Source organism: Andrena cerasifolii, chromosome 8 (genome assembly GCF_050908995.1).
Source record: "Andrena cerasifolii isolate SP2316 chromosome 8, iyAndCera1_principal, whole genome shotgun sequence".
NCBI classification, from domain to species: Eukaryota; Metazoa; Arthropoda; class Insecta; order Hymenoptera; family Andrenidae; genus Andrena; species Andrena cerasifolii.
The window spans coordinates 7,704,178-7,725,954 of NC_135125.1; the positions used below are offsets into that span (position 1 = coordinate 7,704,178).

The window sequence follows — 21,777 nt, forward strand, 5'->3', positions numbered from 1 at the left end:
GCAAAAATTTTCAGAATGCACAAAATTGGGCTTTGTAACAGGAGAACATGATGTCGAAAGAGGTGGCACTAAGTAATGTCTCCGGAGAGAGAATCGAGGATGCCTTCGAAGCTGAAATTCAGAATACCTCTTTTCGCTTCATGTTCTCCTGATACCTGGGCCAAAATCTGGCAATAATTTTCAGAATGCACAAAATTGGATTTGTAACAGGATAACATGATGTCGAAAGAGGTGGCACTAAGTAATGTCTCCGGAGAGAGAATCGAGGATGCCTTCGAAGCTGAAATTCAGAATACCTCTTTTCGCTTCATGTTCTCCTTATACCTGGGCCAAAATCTGGCAAAAATTTTCAGAATGCACAAAATTGGGCTTTGTAACAGGAGAACATGATGTCGAAAGAGGTGGCACTAAGTAATGTCTCCGGAGAGAGAATCGAGGATGCCTTCGAAGCTGAAATTCAGAATACCTCTTTTCGCTTCATGTTCTCCTTTTACCTGGGCCAAAATCTGGCAAAAATTTTCAGAATGCACAAAATTGGGCTTTGTAACAGGAGAACATGATGTCGAAAGAGGTGGCACTAAGTAATGTCTCCGGAGAGAGAATCGAGGATGCCTTCGAAGCTGAAATTCAGAATACCTCTTTTCGCTTCATGTTCTCCTTATACCTGGGCCAAAATCTGGCAATAATTTTCAGAATGCACAAAATTGGGCTTTGTAACAGGAGAACATGATGTCGAAAGAGGTGGCACTAAGTAATGTCTCCGGAGAGAGAATCGAGGATGCCTTCGAAGCTGAAATTCAGAATACCTCTTTTCGCTTCATGTTCTCCTGATACCTGGGCCAAAATCTGGCAATAATTTTCAGAATGCACAAAATTGGGCTTTGTAACAGGAGAACATGATGTCGAAAGAGGTGGCACAAAGTAATGTCTCCGGAGAGAGAATCGAGGATGCCTTCGAAGCTGAAATTCAGAATACCTCTTTTCGCTTCATGTTCTCCTGATACCTGGGCCAAAATCTGGCAATAATTTTCAGAATGCACAAAATTGGGCTTTGTAACAGGAGAACATGATGTCGAAAGAGGTGGCACTAAGTAATGTCTCCGGAGAGAGAATCGAGAATGCCTTCGAAGCTGAAATTAAGAATACCTCTTTTCGCTTCATGTTCTCCTGATACCTGGGCCAAAATCTGGCAATAATTTTCAGAATGCACAAAATTGGGCTTTGTAACAGGAGAACATGATGTCGAAAGAGGTGGCACTAAGTAATGTCTCCGGAGAGAGAATCGAGGATGCCTTCGAAGCTGAAATTCAGAATACCTCTTTTCGCTTCATGTTCTCCTGATACCTGGGCCAAAATCTGGCAATAATTTTCAGAATGCACAAAATTGGATTTGTAACAGGATAACATGATGTCGAAAGAGGTGGCACTAAGTAATGTCTCCGGAGAGAGAATCGAGGATGCCTTCGAAGCTGAAATTCAGAATACCTCTTTTCGCTTCATGTTCTCCTTATACCTGGGCCAAAATCTGGCAAAAATTTTCAGAATGCACAAAATTGGGCTTTGTAACAGGAGAACATGATGTCGAAAGAGGTGGCACTAAGTAATGTCTCCGGAGAGAGAATCGAGGATGCCTTCGAAGCTGAAATTCAGAATACCTCTTTTCGCTTCATGTTCTCCTTATACCTGGGCCAAAATCTGGCAATAATTTTCAGAATGCACAAAATTGGGCTTTGTAACAGGAGAACATGATGTCGAAAGAGGTGGCACTAAGTAATGTCTCCGGAGAGAGAATCGAGGATGCCTTCGAAGCTGAAATTCAGAATACCTCTTTTCGCTTCATGTTCTCCTTATACCTGGGCCAAAATCTGGCAAAAATTTTCAGAATGCACAAAATTGGGCTTTGTAACAGGAGAACATGATGTCGAAAGAGGTGGCACAAAGTAATGTCTCCGGAGAGAGAATCGAGGATGCCTTCGAAGCTGAAATTCAGAATACCTCTTTTCGCTTCATGTTCTCCTGATATATTGGCCAAAATCTGGCGAAAATTTTCAGATATCTCTAAAATCAGGCTTCGTAACAGGATAACATGACGTGGAAAGAGGTAGCGCAAAGTAATGTCTCTGAAGAGAAGTAGAAGCCTTGAACGAAAGTCGATAGAATTTGAGAGTATTGAATGGCATATTTAAAGTAGTGCTTTAATGCGAAGATTTTTAAAACCACTCTGCGTGGAAGGATCTTTTTAGGTGTTCTTTTTAGCATATCTTTTATATGTGATTTGGAATAGGAAGGAGTAAGTAGTGCTCGTTAAATAAAAAAACTCTTTTACCACTTAACTGCAATTTATTCAAATAAGTGAAATGCAATACAATGAAATGTTACGAGTGTAACTGGGTTAGGTCTGGGTTAGGGGAGGGTTAGGGGTATCCGTTATGGATTTCTCCACGTAAAAAAAAAAAAAGGTCTGGGTTAGGTCTGGGTTCGGCTGAAGCAGTATCTTGTGCAAATTTCATCTCAATGAACACAGTCGTAAAATGCAGCCGGTTGAACGTCTTTTATGTAAAAATTCCTTACCTGTAAAGCAGAAATATACACGATTAATAATCGCTCTAGTTACAGTATGTGAGATTAGTTACATCGCATCGGCACACTCTAAACTCTAAACATGTCACACATGTACAAGCACGGCACACACGCACAGCAGTTCAACAGATTTCAGAGTACGTAGTTGCTGAATTGGCCGCTGCTCGTGTCGCACCCAACGTTACCGACTGATTCTAAAATAAGATTACAGTGCTACGAGTGGTAGGAATTAATATTAAATCTTACCGAAAACATATAAAATCTAAAACGACTAATTTCAATCAACATGTTGCATAATAAAATTATTCCCTTTACTAATATATTTTCATACGTGACAAAATGTTGTAACGTTTCTCCCATTTTCAATAATACACAAGTCATGTTACTAAAAATATTTTTCTTCTTACAGGTTTTAACTTCGGAATATTTCGACGGAATGATAGAAACCTTGATAGTAATCACAAGAAAATAGTGACTTTATATACCTTATACTTTATTGTAACACTGTAAAGGCCTTTTATGCAAATATATTGAAAGAAACTTGAAACAAACTGTATTATTATTCAGAAATACCTTTTACATATTCCTATCCAAATTTCAAATATCTATGGTATTTCCTTAAGAATACCATAGATTTCCTTTGTTAATTAGTCGATATTGAAGAAAATTTTGCAACTAGTGCCCATGGAATACTATTCAGAAATTACAAGCTTCGAGTCTTTCAAAAGCATCACATTAACCGAGAACTGTTTAAAGGCCCATGAAAGGCGTAGCTCTTGTTCGCTACTTTAAGGCGATGCCTTCGAAGCTGAAATTCAGAATACCTCCTTTCGCTTCATGTTCTCCTGATACCTGAGCCAAAATTTGGCAAAAATTTTCAGAATGCACAAAATTGGGCTTTGTAACAGGAGAACATGCCGTCGAAAGAGGTGGCACAGAATAATGTCTCCGGAGAGAGAATCGAGGATGCCTTCGAAGCTGAAATTCAGAATACCTCTTTTCGCTTCATGTTCTCCTGATACCTGGGCCAAAATCTGGCAATAATTTTCAGAATGCACAAAATTGGGCTTTGTAACAGGAGAACATGATGTCGAAAGAGGTGGCACTAAGTAATGTCTCCGGAGAGAGAATCGAGGATGCCTTCGAAGCTGAAATTCAGAATACCTCTTTTCGCTTCATGTTCTCCTGATACCTGGGCCAAAATCTGGCAAAAATTTTCAGAATGCACAAAATTGGGCTTTGTAACAGGAGAACATGCCGTCGAAAGAGGTGGCACAGAATAATGTCTCCGGAGAGAGAATCGAGGATGCCTTCGAAGCTGAAATTCAGAATACCTCTTTTCGCTTCATGTTCTCCTGATACCTGGGCCAAAATCTGGCAATAATTTTCAGAATACACAAAATTGGGCTTTGTAACAGGAGAACATGATGTCGAAAGAGGTGGCACAAAGTAATGTCTCCGGAGAGAGAATCGAGGATGCCTTCGAAGCTGAAATTCAGAATACCTCTTTTCGCTTCATGTTCTCCTGATACCTGGGCCAAAATCTGGCAAAAATTTTCAGAATGCACAAAATTGGGCTATGTACTAGGAGAACATGAAGCGAAAAGAGGTATTCTGAATTTCAGCTTCGAAGGCATCTTCGATTCTCTCTCCGAAGACGTTACTTAGTGCCACCTCTTTCGACGGCATGTTCTCCTGTTACAAAGCCCAATTTTGTGCATTCTGAAAATTTTTGCCAGATTTTGGCCCAGATATCAGGAGAACATGAAGCGAAAAGAGGTATTCTGAATTTCAGCTTCGAAGGCATCCTAGATTCTCTCTCCGAAGACATTACTTAGTGCCACCTCTTTCGACATCATGTTCTCCGGTTACAAAGCCCAATTTTGTGCATTCTGAAAATTTTCGCCAGAATTTGGCCAATATATCAGGAGAACATGAAGTGGAAAGAGGTATATTAAATTGCAGCCTCAAGGGCATCGCCTTATAGTTGCAAATAAGAGACGCATGCCTTTCAAGAGGCGTTCGAAAATTCTGCGTCTCTTCGTTAAACAGTCACTGTCTCAAAACATCTGTGCCACTCCTTGCTCTTTGATTTGCTCTCCGGAGACGTTACTGGATGAAAATAGTCTTGGAAAAATGTAACAATAAGTAAAAAAAATTGTTTTTAAACATCACTCAACAGTGGAAAGATGTGTTCGGAATTGAGTGAAGTGTTTCCAAAATAGTCCTCTGGGCACTGAGTGTAATGCAGTAGAATCTTGTTAAACGATCTCCCACATAGTCCAGTAATCGATGAAATTGATGCACGAATCAAGAAATCACGACATAATATGCACTAGGTATGACGTGCACACACTTCGCTGAACCGATGAATTTCTCAGGGCTAGACAAAATTGTATTTCCCAATGCGGGTTTCAAAAGTAACTCGACTTGCAGTTGCATTCATGCACACCACGACACTCATGCATCATGCAACTTTCTGCGAGGCTTTTAAGAATTAGATTTTACTGTAAATTTCAGTGCCGACGCTAAACTAATACTTGGGGCAAATAGAATCCAATTATTATTATTTCACTAGAATTATTAAACAGTGCATTAGAAACTTGAAGGGAATATCACATTAGCAGCGTCAAACTCTCTAAACAAGTCACACGTATACAAGTACGCACACACCTTTCAGCATTTCACATTTCAGAATAGTTGCTGAGTTGGACGCTGTTCATGAGCAGATGCCACTATATTCAGACCTCAAATTATGGGTGGCGACACCAACATCCATAAGGTGATAGGTCTATCCTATACCTCGTCTGTGCTTACGGTAATAATGGTAACGTCGGTAACAACTACTTCTCACTCGTCGCGGCAACTACGAAAGAAGTAGTAGGAATAGGGGTGAGCTTTTTCGGAGACGGGAAGTGCGACACTTTGGGAGAAAATACTGTACAAGAAAAAAAAATACCAACAACACGCGGTATTCCCAAGCGGTCACCCATCCAAGTACTAACCGCGCCCAATGCCGCTTAACTTCAGTGATCGGACGAGAACTGGTGTTTTACAGGCATAGAATGGTCGTTGGTAGGAATACAGTTTCTGTTATGGAAGAAAGTTGTACACACTATGCTTTGTAAAGATATTAAATATTACTATTGCTAAAACTTCCTGTGTAAAAATCTTTTTACTATCATATTCTACGTACTTATTATATAGTGTTTAAGTCAAAAAGGGTCGTAGTTCTTTAAAAAATTACATAATTCAGTGGATATACTAGTACAGGAATGAGGTTAGAATAGTAGAGTGGAAAACATGTAACTGACAAAATTAATTCTAATGTGTATCTACTTGCCTAGTCACTTTTGGAATATATTTAAATAGTAGTATGTACCTCTCGATAAGTCCATTGTGCCTAGATAAGTACTAGATAAGTCTCTTGACTACTCTCTCACATAACATTTGCAATTATTTTCGCTACAATTAATTAGTTATTAACAGTTCTTCGAAACAATTTTATTGAAATCATCGTGAAGCTATTAATTCACTAATTGTATTATCACATAATAAATGAGCAATTAACTATGAAGTGGAAAAGCTTTTATTTCTAGGTATTCAAATAAAACCAATGAATAGGGCAATCTTTATTTAAATTATTGTACTTATAGAACAGCTTAAGCTTTTCAAATTGGCTACATGGTTTAGTAATAGTCGTGTAATAAATCAATATAAAACCGAGCGACGGAAACGGTTGAAAATTATTGTAAAAGAAGACCGCGACATATTATTTTGCATCCTTCGCCACTTTGACATCGTTTCGTTACCATCATTCACGATCCAATGACAATATATTTCGACTCTAACACAGTTTTATTTCACTTCTTCGTACACCTATTACAAAAGAAGCGGTAACATTCGTTCGAAAAACTTGGCGCGCGTAAAAATATTCAACGTACTCAATAGTCAGCAGACCGAGAACAGAAGGAAAACCGACTTCACGGTTAATCTTTAAAATTTACATAATAATCGAGGTACACACATACATGTACGCCGATCGCATTAAATAAACGCACGTGGCTTTCAATGACTCGCGGTTGCAGCAGCCCGAAAAATATGCATAGAAAAATAGTATGAACGGCTACGTAATAAATCGTACAATTAAACGTGGTGAGCACAATGTTTCGTGTATCATTTCTCCGATATACATAGCTGTCGTTAGTTCTTTGCTGCCGTCGAGAGCAATGGGAAGGGACCTCGAATATAATGATTATTATGTAGTGATCGTTCGCTTACAAATGATATGCTCAGTGAATTGTGTTTCGTTTCCCGTATCTTTCACAGTTACGCGCAATACAGTCGACAGAAGTGACATAGCAAATTCCTTGGGGATTCTTCCATTTATTAATCTCATTTAATTGCACTATATCACTTTCACCGCCCATTATAGTTTCGTTTTGTGACAATAGTGATCTACACATATGTAGCTGAAGGAAGAGATATAATGGCAGCAAGATATAATAATTAAACATTTCAGAATCGAGAGGTGCAATTATATGTAACGAATTTAACAAAATGCAAATTATTGAGAAAGTCGGAGAGGAATTATTTTTGGGGTTTAATTTTAATTCGTAAAGGTATACTAATTGACAGTGGCGCGCCCAGGGGGTGGCGAAGCAACCCTCGCACTCCCCAAAGAAGAGACTTTGTAAAAAAGGAAAGGAAACTGGATTTTATTCTTTAAATAAATTTGTATAATTATCTAATGAATTTTCACCTTTTTGAATTTGCATTAAAAATATTTTTATCCGTTCAACTCGGCTCTCCCCCAAGATTAAATCCCGAGTGCACCACTGTTAATTGATACATAACTTGGGTCACCCTTGGGTTCATTATATCTCTTCCCTTAACTAACCGGTTCCTATAGATGAGACACATACAACATAAATGCCTTTCGATATCTCCGTCGTTACCTTTGTTAAGGGTTGTAACGCTTTTTATACGAACTAGGGTGCGATTAATCCCTTAAGTAATTAACCACGGAACTTTCAACGTGAAAAGTTAGATTTTAGAATAAATAGTTTAAAGATAGTTTGTGTATATAAAGTAAAATTTATAATGTGCCCTTTTGCGTCGCCAATTTTATTAATGCATATAAAACCTTTATTATTTACATTTAAGGGATTAATCTGACGATTGTTATGAATAATAGTTCGAACCCATTGAACTAGTTACGAAAATCGACAGTGACAATTAAAATTGTGGCGATTGTTATTAGAATTATTCGACTCTTGATAATATAATATTTAGATCGTCGAATAATTCTGATAAATTTATCAATTACGTATGTAATGTACAACCTTCGTTAAGGATTATTAACCACAGATCCGTGGGGATCTATGAAATTTGTTCGTGTGGAGCAGCAACAAAGATTGCCAAAAATAAAATGTTATATTTACATTTGGAAAATTGATCCTCTCGTTCCTGGACAATTCTGTGGAAATCGTTAGATGAAAATCGACTTTTCGCAAAACTAATTTCACTAACTCTCGATTATTTTTCTAAACTGCTTTTGATATTCGGCCAGCACGGAGAAACCATTTTTACCCTCCGTTTAATTTAAAAGACTTACAATTCCATCAGTGTTTTTGATCATCCTGATTCTTTAAAAAATGTATAGTAGTCTATATCGAAAGTAATCGTCCGAAAAATAGTGGGCCCACTCGAAGTGATTATTATTTAAACAATACAGGCTTCTCGATATAAAAACTCCTCTCCTCGCCGCTCGCTTTTCATTCCGCGTTCCCACCCTACGACCAACGAACTCTCAATCGAATACTAAAAGTTACATTCACCTGAAAAAATCATTGGTTATTTCAAAAATAGATCGATGTGTATTTAAAAAGATTCTCTTAATTACAAATTAATTATTATTTTTTTTTCTTCAAACGAATGATTATCAGCTGATTTCGTTAATTGTATAATTGTTACGTGGTAAAGTTTTTATCCTATTAGCTCTTAGTATTATCAACAAATTCATCTTGTATGCAATTGTACGTTATTGTTCTCCTACGCGAAGTTCCCTCGTCCCCTTCTTCTCTCGTAAAATCACTTGATAACCGATATCGTGTGCTGCTGAACAAACGGACAAATTACACCATCGTTAAAAGCAATCGTAATTCAAGTCGATATCATTTCGAACCAGCCGTTGCATTTGAGAATCCATTTCTGGCAATTCGTTCTGGTTTACCGTACTTTATAAACAGTACACGTACAGCGTGCCTTGTAGATATGTCGCTTTTTGTTTAGGGTAACAATTAACACTCCGGCGGAGACACTTTCAGCGCATGTCCGCCAAAGGATTAATAATCACCGGCGGTTATCGGTACTTTCTACATACCACCGTATCTATGTTAATGTTAAATTACACATATATCTTTTGTTGTTGTTGTTGTTGTTTGTCGATAAGAGATCAGTAACACATTAATAGTAATTATTACTCGTTTGATGCTTATCGATATTCGCTAAGAATATTACTTATTGGTTTCTCGTTAGAACGACACACGTATTCAGAACATCGTTAAGTTCGGCGAGAGTTATTTGACGTACGATTGATTCTGTATTAATTTCAAACGCTTCGAGGACTCTTTCGTTATCATCCCAGACGCAAAGTGTTGCTTTTGATTTTTAGCCTGTCTAGCTTAAGGCTTATCCGGCAATTCCCCGAAAATATACAATAAGAGATCGACGGATCGTTCGATCGTTAAATTCGTAATGTATAATATGTACAATGTGTTTTGTTAAAATTGCAAATATCCCTCGCCATGGAAGTGCTGATACATGCGGTAAAATCGGGGGAGCATCGCGAACGCTTCGCGATGTCGGGATCCTTGCATTGTAAGAGTAAGTTCAACAGCGATCGCTTTAGAGTCCATCTCCGTTTACAGGCTGTTCCCTCGAAAGCTGCGCGGTGCCTACGTTCCGGCGGATAATAGAAAAAGAAACACAGCGTTACATTTCTGCCTATGCTAGTCTACGCTTTGGCTAATCAGAGTTGAAAGGATGCGGCCGCGAAGGTCAATCTACCGATTCGGGATAGATTAGATTACTGATAATAAGTTTGATAGTAAGACCAAGTTGTTGGGACTAATTTTCGGATCACCGGGCGTGTCTAAGTAAATTCATAATTGCCTCGCAGAGCTCTATAAGCATTTAGCGTTTGATCTCGAATGTAACTCAGTATAGCGGCGATAGAATTTTCATTTGAAATTACATATAAAACTTCACACGAATCTAGAGAGCTCGAGATAGGAACAAGTGGTAATTAGGCTCCAGGCTAATTTACGTGAAACTTTGTGCACAAAGTTGAAGGAGAAATCCTCGAAAATATCTTATTATCAATCCAATTACCAAATCAATTCACCTTCTTCACAGTTTGGTAGCCTACTGCGAAATAGCCTAGCGTTTCTATCTAATGGACTGACCGAGTCTAAGGTTTTCGTTGCATATTCACTGTTTTATCTCACTCATGGTTTTGTTAGTGTTAGCATTACCCTGAAGCGAATGCTTACACATTTACACGAAATGTACAAGAAGATTACGTTAAGTCGAGAAAGAACTGATGGAAAATAGATGCAACGGCGATCAACGAAATAGCGTTACATTTAAAAATACACTTTCAAGCGAACCATTTCCAAAGGAACTATGTAACAGAACATCTGAAAGCAGCGATAAATCCGGCGCATATGTACACTCGAAAGAAACGGTGCATTGAAATTCAACGAGAAAGACGACAATGGTTGTATTAACGAAAAGTACAGAAAAAGTAAAGCAGAACATAAATAATGTTTCAAAAGCGCGGGACAAGTAAGAACGCGTGCAAATGTCTCGTGGCAAAAGTGATCGAGGAACATTGGCTCTGAATAAAGAAGCTTCAAACTGCTAAATAACATAGGGCTCGTCGCGATTTTTCTTATCACGAGAACTCTGGACAATTCTGCTTGTCGCACGATTCTGAAACATTCTGCACAACCGATTGCCTACCGCGCGGAGAACGTAATATTGCATCACAATGATTTTAATGAACTTAAAAAACGAAAATGTATGAGCTCACTGCGTAAAGTTAATTTTAAAGATAATACACTGCGTATATACAATTACGAATAGTAGAGGACACTCGCGTACGTACAAGAAGTTATGAATACAATCAAACTATTTACAACGTTAATAAAGTCCCTCTTATCCTTAGATTAGACGAATCATTTGATACGTATCAACTATATGAACAGAATAGTGCGCGCGTTCGCGCACACTCGCGCGCATGGATTTGTGTGTTCCGAAGAGATACAGTGCTTTGTCGATCGCATTTACACGGCTCCATACGTGAAAAATTTCGCAACCAGGGTCGACTCTTTTTTGTTCTTTTTCCATTATTTCGGCTGAGATTAACGGAGTGCATCTATATTTACGGAGAACAGTTTCACACGCCTGTCGCTCGTGTAATTTTATATTGAAAGCTACGCATTACGTATGTATATTTGGTGCATCTTCTGGAATTGACCACTGTTTAGACTTACATGCAGGGTGTTCTTTTTCTTTGTCGACGAAATCCTACATTAATGTTGGACTCAGCACTGAGAAATATGGAAAAGAAGGCTTACAGCCACCGCGCAACGTGTTCCACCTTGTTTCCGTAAAAGGACCTGTTGTATTTCAACTTAAACCTGGCGTAGGATAAGAATAAGTTACGATTAGTTTCAATTGTAACGTTTAAGACAGTGCTGAATCCGCCCCTAAAGTAGGCCCCACCAATAAAGAAGCACTCTGTATATAGTAGCAAACTCCTAACTACACTTTCAGACTAATCATGGCTGCTTTGCCGTGTATTCTCGGTGTAGTAGTGTTTCGTATGTTTCGATTAACCGTATGCGTATAGATCGACACCAACTATCAACTGCTTAGGCCATTTCAACGTGAATAATAAATGCGCACGACCGTGGCGGTCGCGCGTAGAACGCGTTAACGTGCAGATGACAGTTTTTTTTTTTTTAAAATCTCTTGAGCCCGACTGATCATTGGCTCTTTCCCGCCGAGTGGTTGTATACAAGACATTTATTATTACTAAACACGGGAGACCAGAGAAACGTTAATAGGCAGATAATCATTCACTCTATAATCAAACAGCCATCAATTACAGCGGTATCATTTATTCTTTGGGGGATCGAAACTTGACGCGCTCTACAGTTCCGATATATTAAACGAAGAAGGTAAGACACGGGGCGGAGGCAAGTATTGTTTTTCTGCTCGGTAAAATTAATCTGATCGGATTCTTTCACTCTATTCGCGGAATGTATCGTGAGAGGAATTAAGACTCTCACTTTCATCGCCATCGTATCGTCGTTACCATCGAGAAAACTATATAATCGTACGTGAACACCGGTAGTAAAAGATATCAAAGGGTCTTTAGAATTGCGACGGTACAGTGCGCGGGGCGCCGTGAAAATTTCGATTTCATTCTCCCGTTAACGGTCCACGTGGTTTCACGCTTCCAATTTACCTACACCCTCTAGGTAACCGTTCGACTTAAAGCTGAAAGCTTGGATACCTATTAACAAGTTCCCAACAAAAAGTGTTTCTCTATAATCATATACAATAGTATATGTAACAGTTACGCTCAGTCGTGCCACGTGTTCGGAAAAGCGCACCATGTATCAAGGCGCTGATCTGAGACTACGATGGCTCTACATTAATCAACGTAATTGGTGTTTCTCCTTGCGTGGTCAACAGTTCGACTACCGTTGATCTTTGAAAAGTTTGTCTACCTACGATAAAGCTATACGATGGACGTTTACATATATCTAAATAAGTTAAAAAAAAAAAAAACAACTGAAGGACACCTACTACTTTTTACAATTTCTTGATTAAAGGCAAATAAATAAATAGTTTCTTTTATATAGATATACATATAGAATATGTTAAAGTGTGGGATTTCGCCCCACTATGCTATTATCAAGCATCATTACAGCTGCATTCTTTTTTTTGTTATTAAGTATATGTTGCATAGACCCATAGCAAATACGATTTCTTCCCGTATCATCTTATGGCAAAAGAAAGACGGAAAAATGGACAACTACAAAAATGCATTGAGACATCATTCATCTAGCTAATTCATTAAAGAGTCCCTAATATTCTTAGCTTTCGACGTTTCGATTCAATCGACATCCGTACGATGCAATTACATATATTAAATCAAACGAATCCATCGGGCTTCAATTTAATACGAACGCGTGCTTGCATTTATCCCTCATTTCATCCTTCAAATATGGATCGCTTGTTAAAATTTTCATAAATTAAAATACAACCTCACAGAGGCTGTTGAAACGGGATAGACCTCGCTAACCCTTCCACCGCCTTCGGAGTGTTGCATGGTTTCTGTTTGGTCTGCGACCTTAAAAGCGTTTACCTAAAATACCATAAATATAAACGACCTAATTCACTGGTTCAGCCTTTCGATTTCGAGACACAGGCAGTGAAAGGGTTAGATGTATTCTAGTTCTGCGACTGTGCTTTTTTCCCACCGCGCGGTTTAATGCTTTCTGAAATCTGCCACATCGCCTCCTCACAGAGGAAATCGCTGAAATTGTTGAAGAACGTTATTATACGTTCGTGTTTCTTGAACGAGTATGTCCTGCAACAGATAACGGGCTCGTTACGAAAACAGCATTTAGATACATCATTCATTACATACTGAAAGAAGGAATAGTACCCTTTTTTGAACCTCTTCATGTTTTCCACGATATTAAACTGCTGCCATCTTTTCGAGAAATTTATAGTGCCATCCGGTAAAAGATCGCTGTTTCCAATGTGCACGAATGTTAGATCTTGCAACACGAGTCCGCTAAAAATAGGGAAACAGGGCTGACATGAATCTTTGGGAGAACTTTACTTTGGAGTTTTCCGATCGAATTGATAAGCGCTCTTACATGTACGGGATACAGGGTGGTTGCGTTTCTGCCAGAGCTTGCCTGTAAGCTCTAAAACTGCTAGAACTATCGATAAGAGCACAATATTCCTTCAAGCCTTCTGTAATATGCTTCTGCCACTCGAGCCTTCTAATTGGCGCGCTGTCCAGTGCGGAAAGCAAAGCTAAGTAGCTATTGAAATTATTTATCTTTCTAAGGTGCTTCATTATTTTAATGAATTTAACCACATATTTCTCTCTGTCCTTCGCTTCGTTCTCTAATTTATGCTCCAGTATCCTCGATCTGGCCCAGTACGACATTTTGTTGAAATGTTCCGTGAATCTGGTCAGATTCGGACTCCGTTCCTCGTTCTGCTCCTGGGCCCAAATCAGCACCTCCGGTATCTCGATCTTCATGAACAGATCAGAGTCCAGCAGTGTCATTTGTTCGGCTATTTGCTCGCTCTTGAAATCGAGCAGAGAAGCTTGCTTCGTCGTCACACTTAGCGAAGAAAGAATTGGCTGTGCCGATTGTAACTGTTTCGCTTGGTGCTTCTCCAGAATCTTAACTCGCAGGGCCTTTGCCATAGTGAGGTCACCGCTGCACACTAACTGTTGCACAAATTCCATCAAAGTTTGGAGAAGAGTGTCATCGAGATCTGACATGCTGAAAGAAACCGATACCCTCCTTGATTATCGAGAGCTAGTTTCCATATAATTAATCTAATGCCCCCTTTTACTCACGTTAAATCGCTAACAACTCTAACTAATAAAGAAAACGCTTCGCGAGCTGCCCTTTGCTTAACAACGTCTGGGGAGCAAGAGAATCGTTGATGGCGTCTGTGTAACTTTTGAATTAACTCCAGCGGCTGCATGAAAGTCCTATACGTGGTTAAGAATGCTTCCTGATACAGAAAGTCTGCAAAGAGAATAAACAGAATTACATATATTAATTTAGTAAACATTAACAAGTTGCTTTCTATATTGCGCGCTATTAAGTTCAATGAAACAAGAATGAATTCAGCGAATTTTAATACTAACCTGATTCTTTCTCATCTACGAAGCGTGAAAAAGAATTGCAATGAATATTTATAAACGAACTGTTATCAATGATGGTACTCGCACATCGAGTTACGAAGAAATATTCTTACCGTGCTTATTAGCTTTGGTCGCGTGAATCAGTAGCGCATCTGGATGCCCACCCCGTATATCCGGTCCTTCCTCGTCGGGTTTTTTAAAGACTAAATACTTGCTGATATCGAGCTCATCCAGAATGCTATCGTCCTGGTCAATGTCTTTCAATTCGAGGGTACTTTCATCGACTGATATCGACGACAGAGCATTGCTTGCAGGTCTCGAAGGTGGCAATATCGTGTCCAGAGTAATGTTGTTCTACAGGCAACATAGTTACGATTAGAAACAAACCACTGATATACGTACATATTAAAGTAAGTAATATTTACCAATTTTACTGGAGTCGATGGTGTGAGGTCCTTCTTATCGTGAATAACTGGTTCCTCCGCTTTCACTGGAGTCGACGTTACAATCGGCTCGATTGTGTGGATACTTTGCATGCTGATGGTAGGTTTCGGTGATATGGGTGGAGGTGTCGCATGTGATTTAATGGAGCGGGATCTCTTTGGCGGCAATGCTGGAGGGAGACTAGAATTATTTGTTACTTCGGTTACCGTTGGCGTCATAGTTATCGAGGTACTGAAAAAAGAAGAGATGTTTTCCGAGTGCGCAATATAATAACACACGTACGCGTCTATATTGTACCACATACTTTGAGCTATCGTGCAGCGTGGTCATAGTATGCGCCATGAAAGAGCACGATTGCGTCGTAGTAAGGGCCATCTCGTGCTGTTGCCATTCTGCCTGCATCGAGTTATAAGCTGCCACTGAATGACGAGTACCAAGTCCGGAGATGAAGTCATTGTTACTGTGAGAACAGTTCCCGAACATCTCCATGTACGCCATTACTGAAATAGGTGCAATCAGATCTCCGTAATTCTAACGGCATACGAGGGAATGGGATATTTATAGTGAAATAATATAGAAGTAAATGAAAATGTGACTTCGTGATATACATATATAATAGTATGTATGGTAGATACAAGCATGATTCATGTTATGGTAAAATATTAAAGCACAGGTAAATAAAATACGTAAAAGAAACACTGATGCACAAGCATGTACCTTGGTAAGTTATTCTGATACTTTAGAACTCGCATGAGTAGAATTCATGTGAACTTACTGGAATAAGAATGAAATCTTTTGAACAACATCTTCGCACAGACGTGAGTTGTGCTTTTCAGAGTCAAGCTGTTATGCAATTAGAGCGAGTGTCACTGTGAAACAAGTATGGACGATCTCACTTAATTCGAGGAAATTTCACATAACAGAAGGCTTTCCCGTTCGTCGATTCTTCCTCACGCATAATCGTGGAAACGAAAACTAAACTCTCTGGCGCTGCTCCAGAGTTAAAGAAGCATAAGTGTTAACTGACTATTAGCAAGGAAAGGTCAATTTGATTAGTGAAACAACGTCGACGCCCACGTAAGTAGTTGAAGATTAGTTTCTACTGTTAATAAAATCTCGAGCTCGCAACAAAATGTTGCCACAAAGGCTACTCAAGTACGATAAGAGGAATAGAATATTCTACAAAAATTCTCTCATAGAATTAATATTCTTCTCTGTCTTTTGGCCATATTAATCGCATTTATATGTAAGCCGTGGGAAAAAAGCTAAAGATATGAATAAAATATCCAAGCTTAATGTCAAACGAAATTACGTTTCAAATCATGTCCAATAAAATGAGATTAAAAAGGACGGTAAACATGCCGCAAAAAAGCCAGGAGCTTAAAGTCGTGTATTAATGCGTGAAACGAAGGATTCCAACTTAGCGTGAAAGTGTTTGCTCTGGGGTAGCTGATTTGTGTGGGCAGGATATCCCACTTACCAGAATATGCCACTGATTGGAACACTGGGGGATACAAAATATTGCATCAGTTTTACCCTACTACGAGGAACAGATTCGGAACTTCTACTCTAATCTAGGCAATTTCTAGGAATTGCTTTGCTCCGATATCGATCAATCTTATTTGACAAATATATTATTATCTTTAGAGGCTAATTCAATAAGTAACGCTTCGACAGCAATAAAGCAGCGGCAGTACAGATTAGAACACTAATTCTTACTTGCTTTATCACTGTCGCGATCGTAAATCATGGCTCAACTTACTGTGCCTTTTTTTAAGAGGCAGCGGCGGCGGTTTACTGGCATCCGGGCTGTCACCGTTGCTAGTGTGTAAACTACAGGTTGATAAATGCTCGTTCTCAGGTACATTGTCGTACTGCGATGGCTGACGCTCTTTTCTCCGCTTCGACCGTTTTTCTGGCAACGCAGGCGGCACGCCATTCGCGTCAGATGCAGTAACTGATTCGATTTCCTACAGAGGACACGATAAGTACATTTTTAAAACGAATACATGAATGGAATCAAGCTAGTCGATTAATATCGCGATACAATGGCTTGCACAAATGATGAGGCAGGAATAAAGGAAGAGAATAATAAAATGAGCACACTGAAGAATGTTAGTTACATTCACATTAAACTATAAAATGATTTATGTTCACAATAAAAGGCAAACAGAGACACGACATGCAACACCCACATTTACCAGTTTCTCCAATAGCGCGGGGTCTCCACTTCCGGATATATTTGTCGTGCTGATAGTACTTTTGGAACTAGTCATTGTCTTCTGGGTGAATATGGACCCATTACTGTCCGAAGACAACTTGGTCTGAGAGAACGACTGTTGCTGCGAATTGAACGTCTGGGAATTATAACTAATGCTGCTCTGCTGGGAGGATCTTTTGGATGTCACGCTGGAAGCAGTATAACTTTGGGATGAACTTCGTTGTGAGTGCAAGGACACGAAACCGGATTCCTGCGTCTGGGTCGAGAGTCGTTCCATTTTTCCCTCGATACCTGAAACAGAATCACCGGGCAATTGAAAGTAACGCACCAGCAATTTCACTTATAAATTCAAAATTCAAATGCACAAGAATTCTTCGTTTCCCTACGAAAAATATTCTTCACGGTTTTCCAGTTCCAATTGGCCGACATGGTGAGCTCTCTTTATATTCGTATGAAGTCCTAGCCAGCAAGACAACTTCGAAAAAAGAATTCTAACTGGTTACACCGACTTAAGCGAAGATCTATAGGACACTGTTTATTCACGCAGTCGCAAGGTCTGACGCCCACGCTACTTGCTCCACTAGCTATTTGAAGGAATTCTTGCGTAATTTTAGCTCGCACATTTTTCTTCGCGTTTATAAATGTGCAACGTCAGACGCTCCCGGTTGCTACGCTTCGGACTGGGCGATGTATTAAAAAAGAAGTTTTATATTACGTACCAGTAAATGGATTAAGCATTTCTTGGGGAGTTTGTTGACCCAACAACATGGTGCTTGGTATGCTCGTTTCAGAACCGTCCCAGCAACTGCAGTGCGAACTACCATTAACTTGCATGCCTGCAAAAATACAAATGAATTTAAAATTATCTCTATCATAACGTTATTAACCCTCGATTCTTTTCTTAGAGCAGTGGAGAAGTGATTTCTTCGATTCCTGAAGTTTTCCCTGCTACTATTACACTGGATAGCGTTACGCTTGGGTCAAAAAGACCCCACCACCGCCGACCGAGGGTTAAGATGCACAAATATTCAATAAAAATGCACAGTGAACTTAACGAACTCTTATCCTTTTCCTCTTACACCATATAATGCTCAAGCCTTTGTGTCCAATTATTTCGCTGACGATTATTTACGTGAAAGTCACAGAAACTAATGCAGAGTGTGCTCTACGACTGTTCCAGTAAGACTGGTTTGATGATTAAGACAGTCACAGCTGGGAATTATTTTGCTGACTAAGCAGTGCCCATACGTGGACGCACGTGGGAATGAACTAGTACAATTCTTTCATTACCTTCTTAGAAAGGTTTTCTTTTCGCGGTTACTAATTATTCTCGGATATCGTGAGCGGTGGCGGATTTAACAGGCCGGCTGATGAGCAGTTGCCGCCTGGGCCCCTGCCCGAGAAGGCCCCCTAGGGCCCCATATCCAAAAAAATTAAGATTAGATATACGTACCCAAACACTACATTTTTTTCGTACTACTACACTTGACCCGCTTTTAGTGAACTACCTCTTCATTTTCCCGAAGAAATGGGCCCCCCAGAACGTTTGCCACCTGGGCCTTTTTTCTAAAATCCGCCACTGATCGTGAGCGAGTAATACTCTCAATTTCTTTTTCCACGGAAGGTGGATGATGGAAAAGATGTCAAATCATAAACTTTTAGTACCAACGTACGTTGTAGAATTTCCATTCATTACGAAGCTGTAGTATAATGATCATTTCCAACATATATTCACGGGTAATGCCATAGCGATGGTGAAAAGTAATTGAAAGCATTAACCTTTAGAGGGCCGGGACTTTTCCATTGAAATTGTAAATTTTATTTACTTAAAATTTATGCATATATACCACCAAAATGACCGGCAAAGTATCCAAATTCTTCGGTGGCCACTGTAGTGGCCAGCTCCGGCCCTCTAAAGGGTAAAAGTGGAAAATAAGGAAGAGTCCTCTTGAATAGATGAGTGATAAGTAAAGTCTGGTATACAGCAATTAACATACGTATAGAAATATGAATTGTCAAGTAACCTTATGAGAAGGATCAATTACCCTGAATGGTAGCCATCAGGCTGAGATCCATACTGTCGTTCAGAGACTCGTCGTTTGGTCCCATGATCGCTCGTATCTCATCCTCGTCGCGAGAATGATTCAGAGCTGAATCCAAACTGCCAGCCGACGCGCTTAAAAGTGACGACGAGTCCTCTGGCGATCGACTTCGAAGGGAGACCCTATCAAGACTAGATGCTAAGAGACCCTCGGACTCGTCGAGCAGCTGCTGAGCCCGCGTTCTCCGTTTCGGCGGCAATGGTGGCGGCGTACCGGAAGAGCTATTTTCCACCGACAGACACACGTTGGCTCTGAAATGCGCAAAGCGGCGTTGTCAATAGTCTCGCGGGAGAAGCTGCGGTACGGTAGACGATGCATGCTTGTCGCTACGAGAAAGCTAAGGAAACTACCTCTCAGGGAGTGGTGGTTTTGGGGGTGGACTAGAATCCCTTAAAATCGACTCTGAACTATGCGAACTACGGACCAGACTAGTAGTCGCAGCGGTCTGCTCTAAGATCTGCCTTTCCCTCGGGGTTAGCGGGATATCGGGCAAAGAATTTCTTTGTGGCGTCAATTCCGACCCGTAACCCGACGTTCTGAAACGATCCCAATGATATGTCCGTGAAATATCAGTGGCATGACGGCACAAAAAAATGTCCAACTCCTTTTTCCTTTCTCTCACTAGAATATTCCGAGCATCGAGCATTCAGGGTGCAAGGTGTACCTATTACTAGCTGTGACGGCCGCTGGTTTCTGCCGGTTGGCTATCTTCTCGTTCGCCAGGGCGACCAGATTCTTCACAGCTTCCTCGACTAACCCTATGATGTGCGTGACGTTCTCGGTGTCCAACGCTGAGGACTGGTCGCCGTGCAGCAGCACATCGTCGCAGAGCTTTAACAATTTCGCTAGGGCCTGATACACCTGATTCGTCGCTGATCCCAGAGTGGAGCTATAATGTAAACAGAAACGTCAGAATTTCTGTTAAACTTAAGCGAGGATTCTCGTGTAACAGCCCCCGAAATTTATGATTTGTTTTTAGTAACTATTGTTAATATTGCATTAAACTTTACTGGGATATAAGGAGGACTCTTTAAACTTGCAGAAAATATTTTTTTATGTCGTCAGGTGTAGCACCCCCTAAAATTTTAATTTTAGGTTTTATTTATAATACTTTTTTCGTCGATATAAAGAATAATGCGAACAATTTGTCTAAGGAGAAAACTTACTTTTTCTTTCAAACGCTATAACTCTGTCGATTTTTCATTTTTTTCCTTTAAAGTGGACCAATCCCAGCGTAAACTATCTAACTTTAAGAAACTTCTGTTATTTTTGCAATCAGACGACTGTGATAGGTGCTACACATCCAGCCAACAGGAGTTACATCGTCGCAGCGGTGGACAAGATTCCACGATAATTAATAAATAACAAGAAGAATCGACATAAAAAAAATATTTTCTGCAAGTTCAATGATGCCTCCTTATATCCCAAAAGAGTTTACTCGTCCAATATGACGAACACCCTTTTAAAAAAAATTCTTAAATATCAGTTACTTTTGGGGCTGTCAGACGAGAATCCCCCTTAAAGACTTTCTCTATACCACAATCATATGGAACTCTAATTTCTGTGCACCTTTTCACCCAGCCCTCTGTATGAAAATCCATATCCCAAAGAAAAGAGTCACCAAACGACTGAATATGCCCCGATCAAATAGCTATCAATCAAACCGAAAAGTAAAGCATAGTCAGTTACCTGTTCTCGTAGAGGAGGTAGGACTTCAGCACGGTGTGTATCATGGTGACGGTGTCCAGGACGATGGTGCCGTTCCCCGGCAGCATCTCGAGCTTCTTCTTCGACACGACGTCCCTGAAGTGGAGCAGTGCCAGCTGCACCTGTCGCACGTGGATGTGCAGGTCCCGCAGGGGGTTCTTGTCGAGGGTGGTGGCGGCATCGTTGCATCCTGGCGCGCTCTTGTCCCGCGGGGTGCGCGGCGACGAGGGCGAGGCGGCCCGTGTAGCCGCCCCGCTGCCTCCGCCCCCGCTGCCGCTGCCGGGTGAACGCATGTGGGAGAGCTTCTCCAGGAAGTCCTCCTTGAAGGAGCGCGCACGACGCGCTAGTTTACCGCCGCGCGCCTTCCCGCTGGACCGCTCCTCGACTTCTGCAACAAACAAACAACCAATGCTCACTGTCACACCGTACGTTCGTCTCCATCGCTATTCCGTAGAAATCGGAATGGGGGTGGTTCTGTGTGACAAAATAAAGCAAAGTTGCGGCGGAGGCTTCGTTTCACATTTGCTAATTAACCCTCACCCGGCCATCAGTTTCCCAGCTTAATATATCTCTTAGTGACAAATCGACACAATCGTAAAAGTCAATAAAATGAAAAGGTAAATTGTTCACTTTGCAGATTCTTTTATTGGAAATAAAAAATGAAATTTCTGTATTTTCAGGCACACACGACTGACACGCTGCTCTCTCACATTTGTACAATGTGTTACAATGTTTAAAAG

The 21,777-nt window shown here is 40.3% G+C and overlaps 1 protein-coding gene, 1 long non-coding RNA gene and 1 other non-coding gene across 7 annotated transcripts in view; all 3 read right to left on the reverse strand.

Annotated features, from left to right (window-relative positions):
* Positions 1-2,320: 2,320 nt before the first annotated feature.
* On the reverse strand, positions 2,321-5,236 carry LOC143372058 (uncharacterized). Its single transcript, XR_013086197.1, has 2 exons — positions 4,761-5,236; positions 2,321-2,571 (listed from the first exon to the last, which is right to left on the reverse strand). It is a non-coding gene; the product is annotated as an uncharacterized LOC143372058 (long non-coding RNA).
* A 300-nt stretch (positions 5,237-5,536) lies between these two features.
* Positions 5,537-5,657, reverse strand: LOC143372761 (5S ribosomal RNA). Its single transcript, XR_013086355.1, has one exon. It is a non-coding gene; the product is annotated as a 5S ribosomal RNA (ribosomal RNA).
* Positions 5,658-6,197: 540 nt separating this feature from the next.
* C3g (C3G guanyl-nucleotide exchange factor) overlaps positions 6,198-21,777 on the reverse strand; it is a 78,375-nt gene continuing 62,795 nt past the window's right edge. For 2 of the 5 annotated variants that reach the window (XM_076818721.1, XM_076818726.1), the window contains exons 2-16: positions 21,020-21,425; positions 19,995-20,219; positions 19,681-19,866; positions 19,274-19,581; positions 17,948-18,064; positions 17,203-17,519; positions 16,770-16,977; positions 16,488-16,511; positions 15,312-15,507; positions 14,989-15,238; positions 14,677-14,917; positions 14,270-14,444; positions 13,548-14,192; positions 13,331-13,462; positions 6,198-13,252 (exon numbers count right to left, since the gene is read on the reverse strand). In XM_076818721.1, the coding sequence (XP_076674836.1) occupies positions 13,114-13,252; positions 13,331-13,462; positions 13,548-14,192; positions 14,270-14,444; positions 14,677-14,917; positions 14,989-15,238; positions 15,312-15,507; positions 16,488-16,511; positions 16,770-16,977; positions 17,203-17,519; positions 17,948-18,064; positions 19,274-19,581; positions 19,681-19,866; positions 19,995-20,219; positions 21,020-21,425 (3,569 nt within the window). In that variant the 3' untranslated portion in view covers positions 6,198-13,113. The remainder of the gene's footprint in view (positions 13,253-13,330; positions 13,463-13,547; positions 14,193-14,269; positions 14,445-14,676; positions 14,918-14,988; positions 15,239-15,311; positions 15,508-16,487; positions 16,512-16,769; positions 16,978-17,202; positions 17,520-17,947; positions 18,065-19,273; positions 19,582-19,680; positions 19,867-19,994; positions 20,220-21,019; positions 21,426-21,777) is intronic. The other 3 variants (XM_076818722.1, XM_076818725.1, XM_076818724.1) reach the window with 3 other exon arrangements.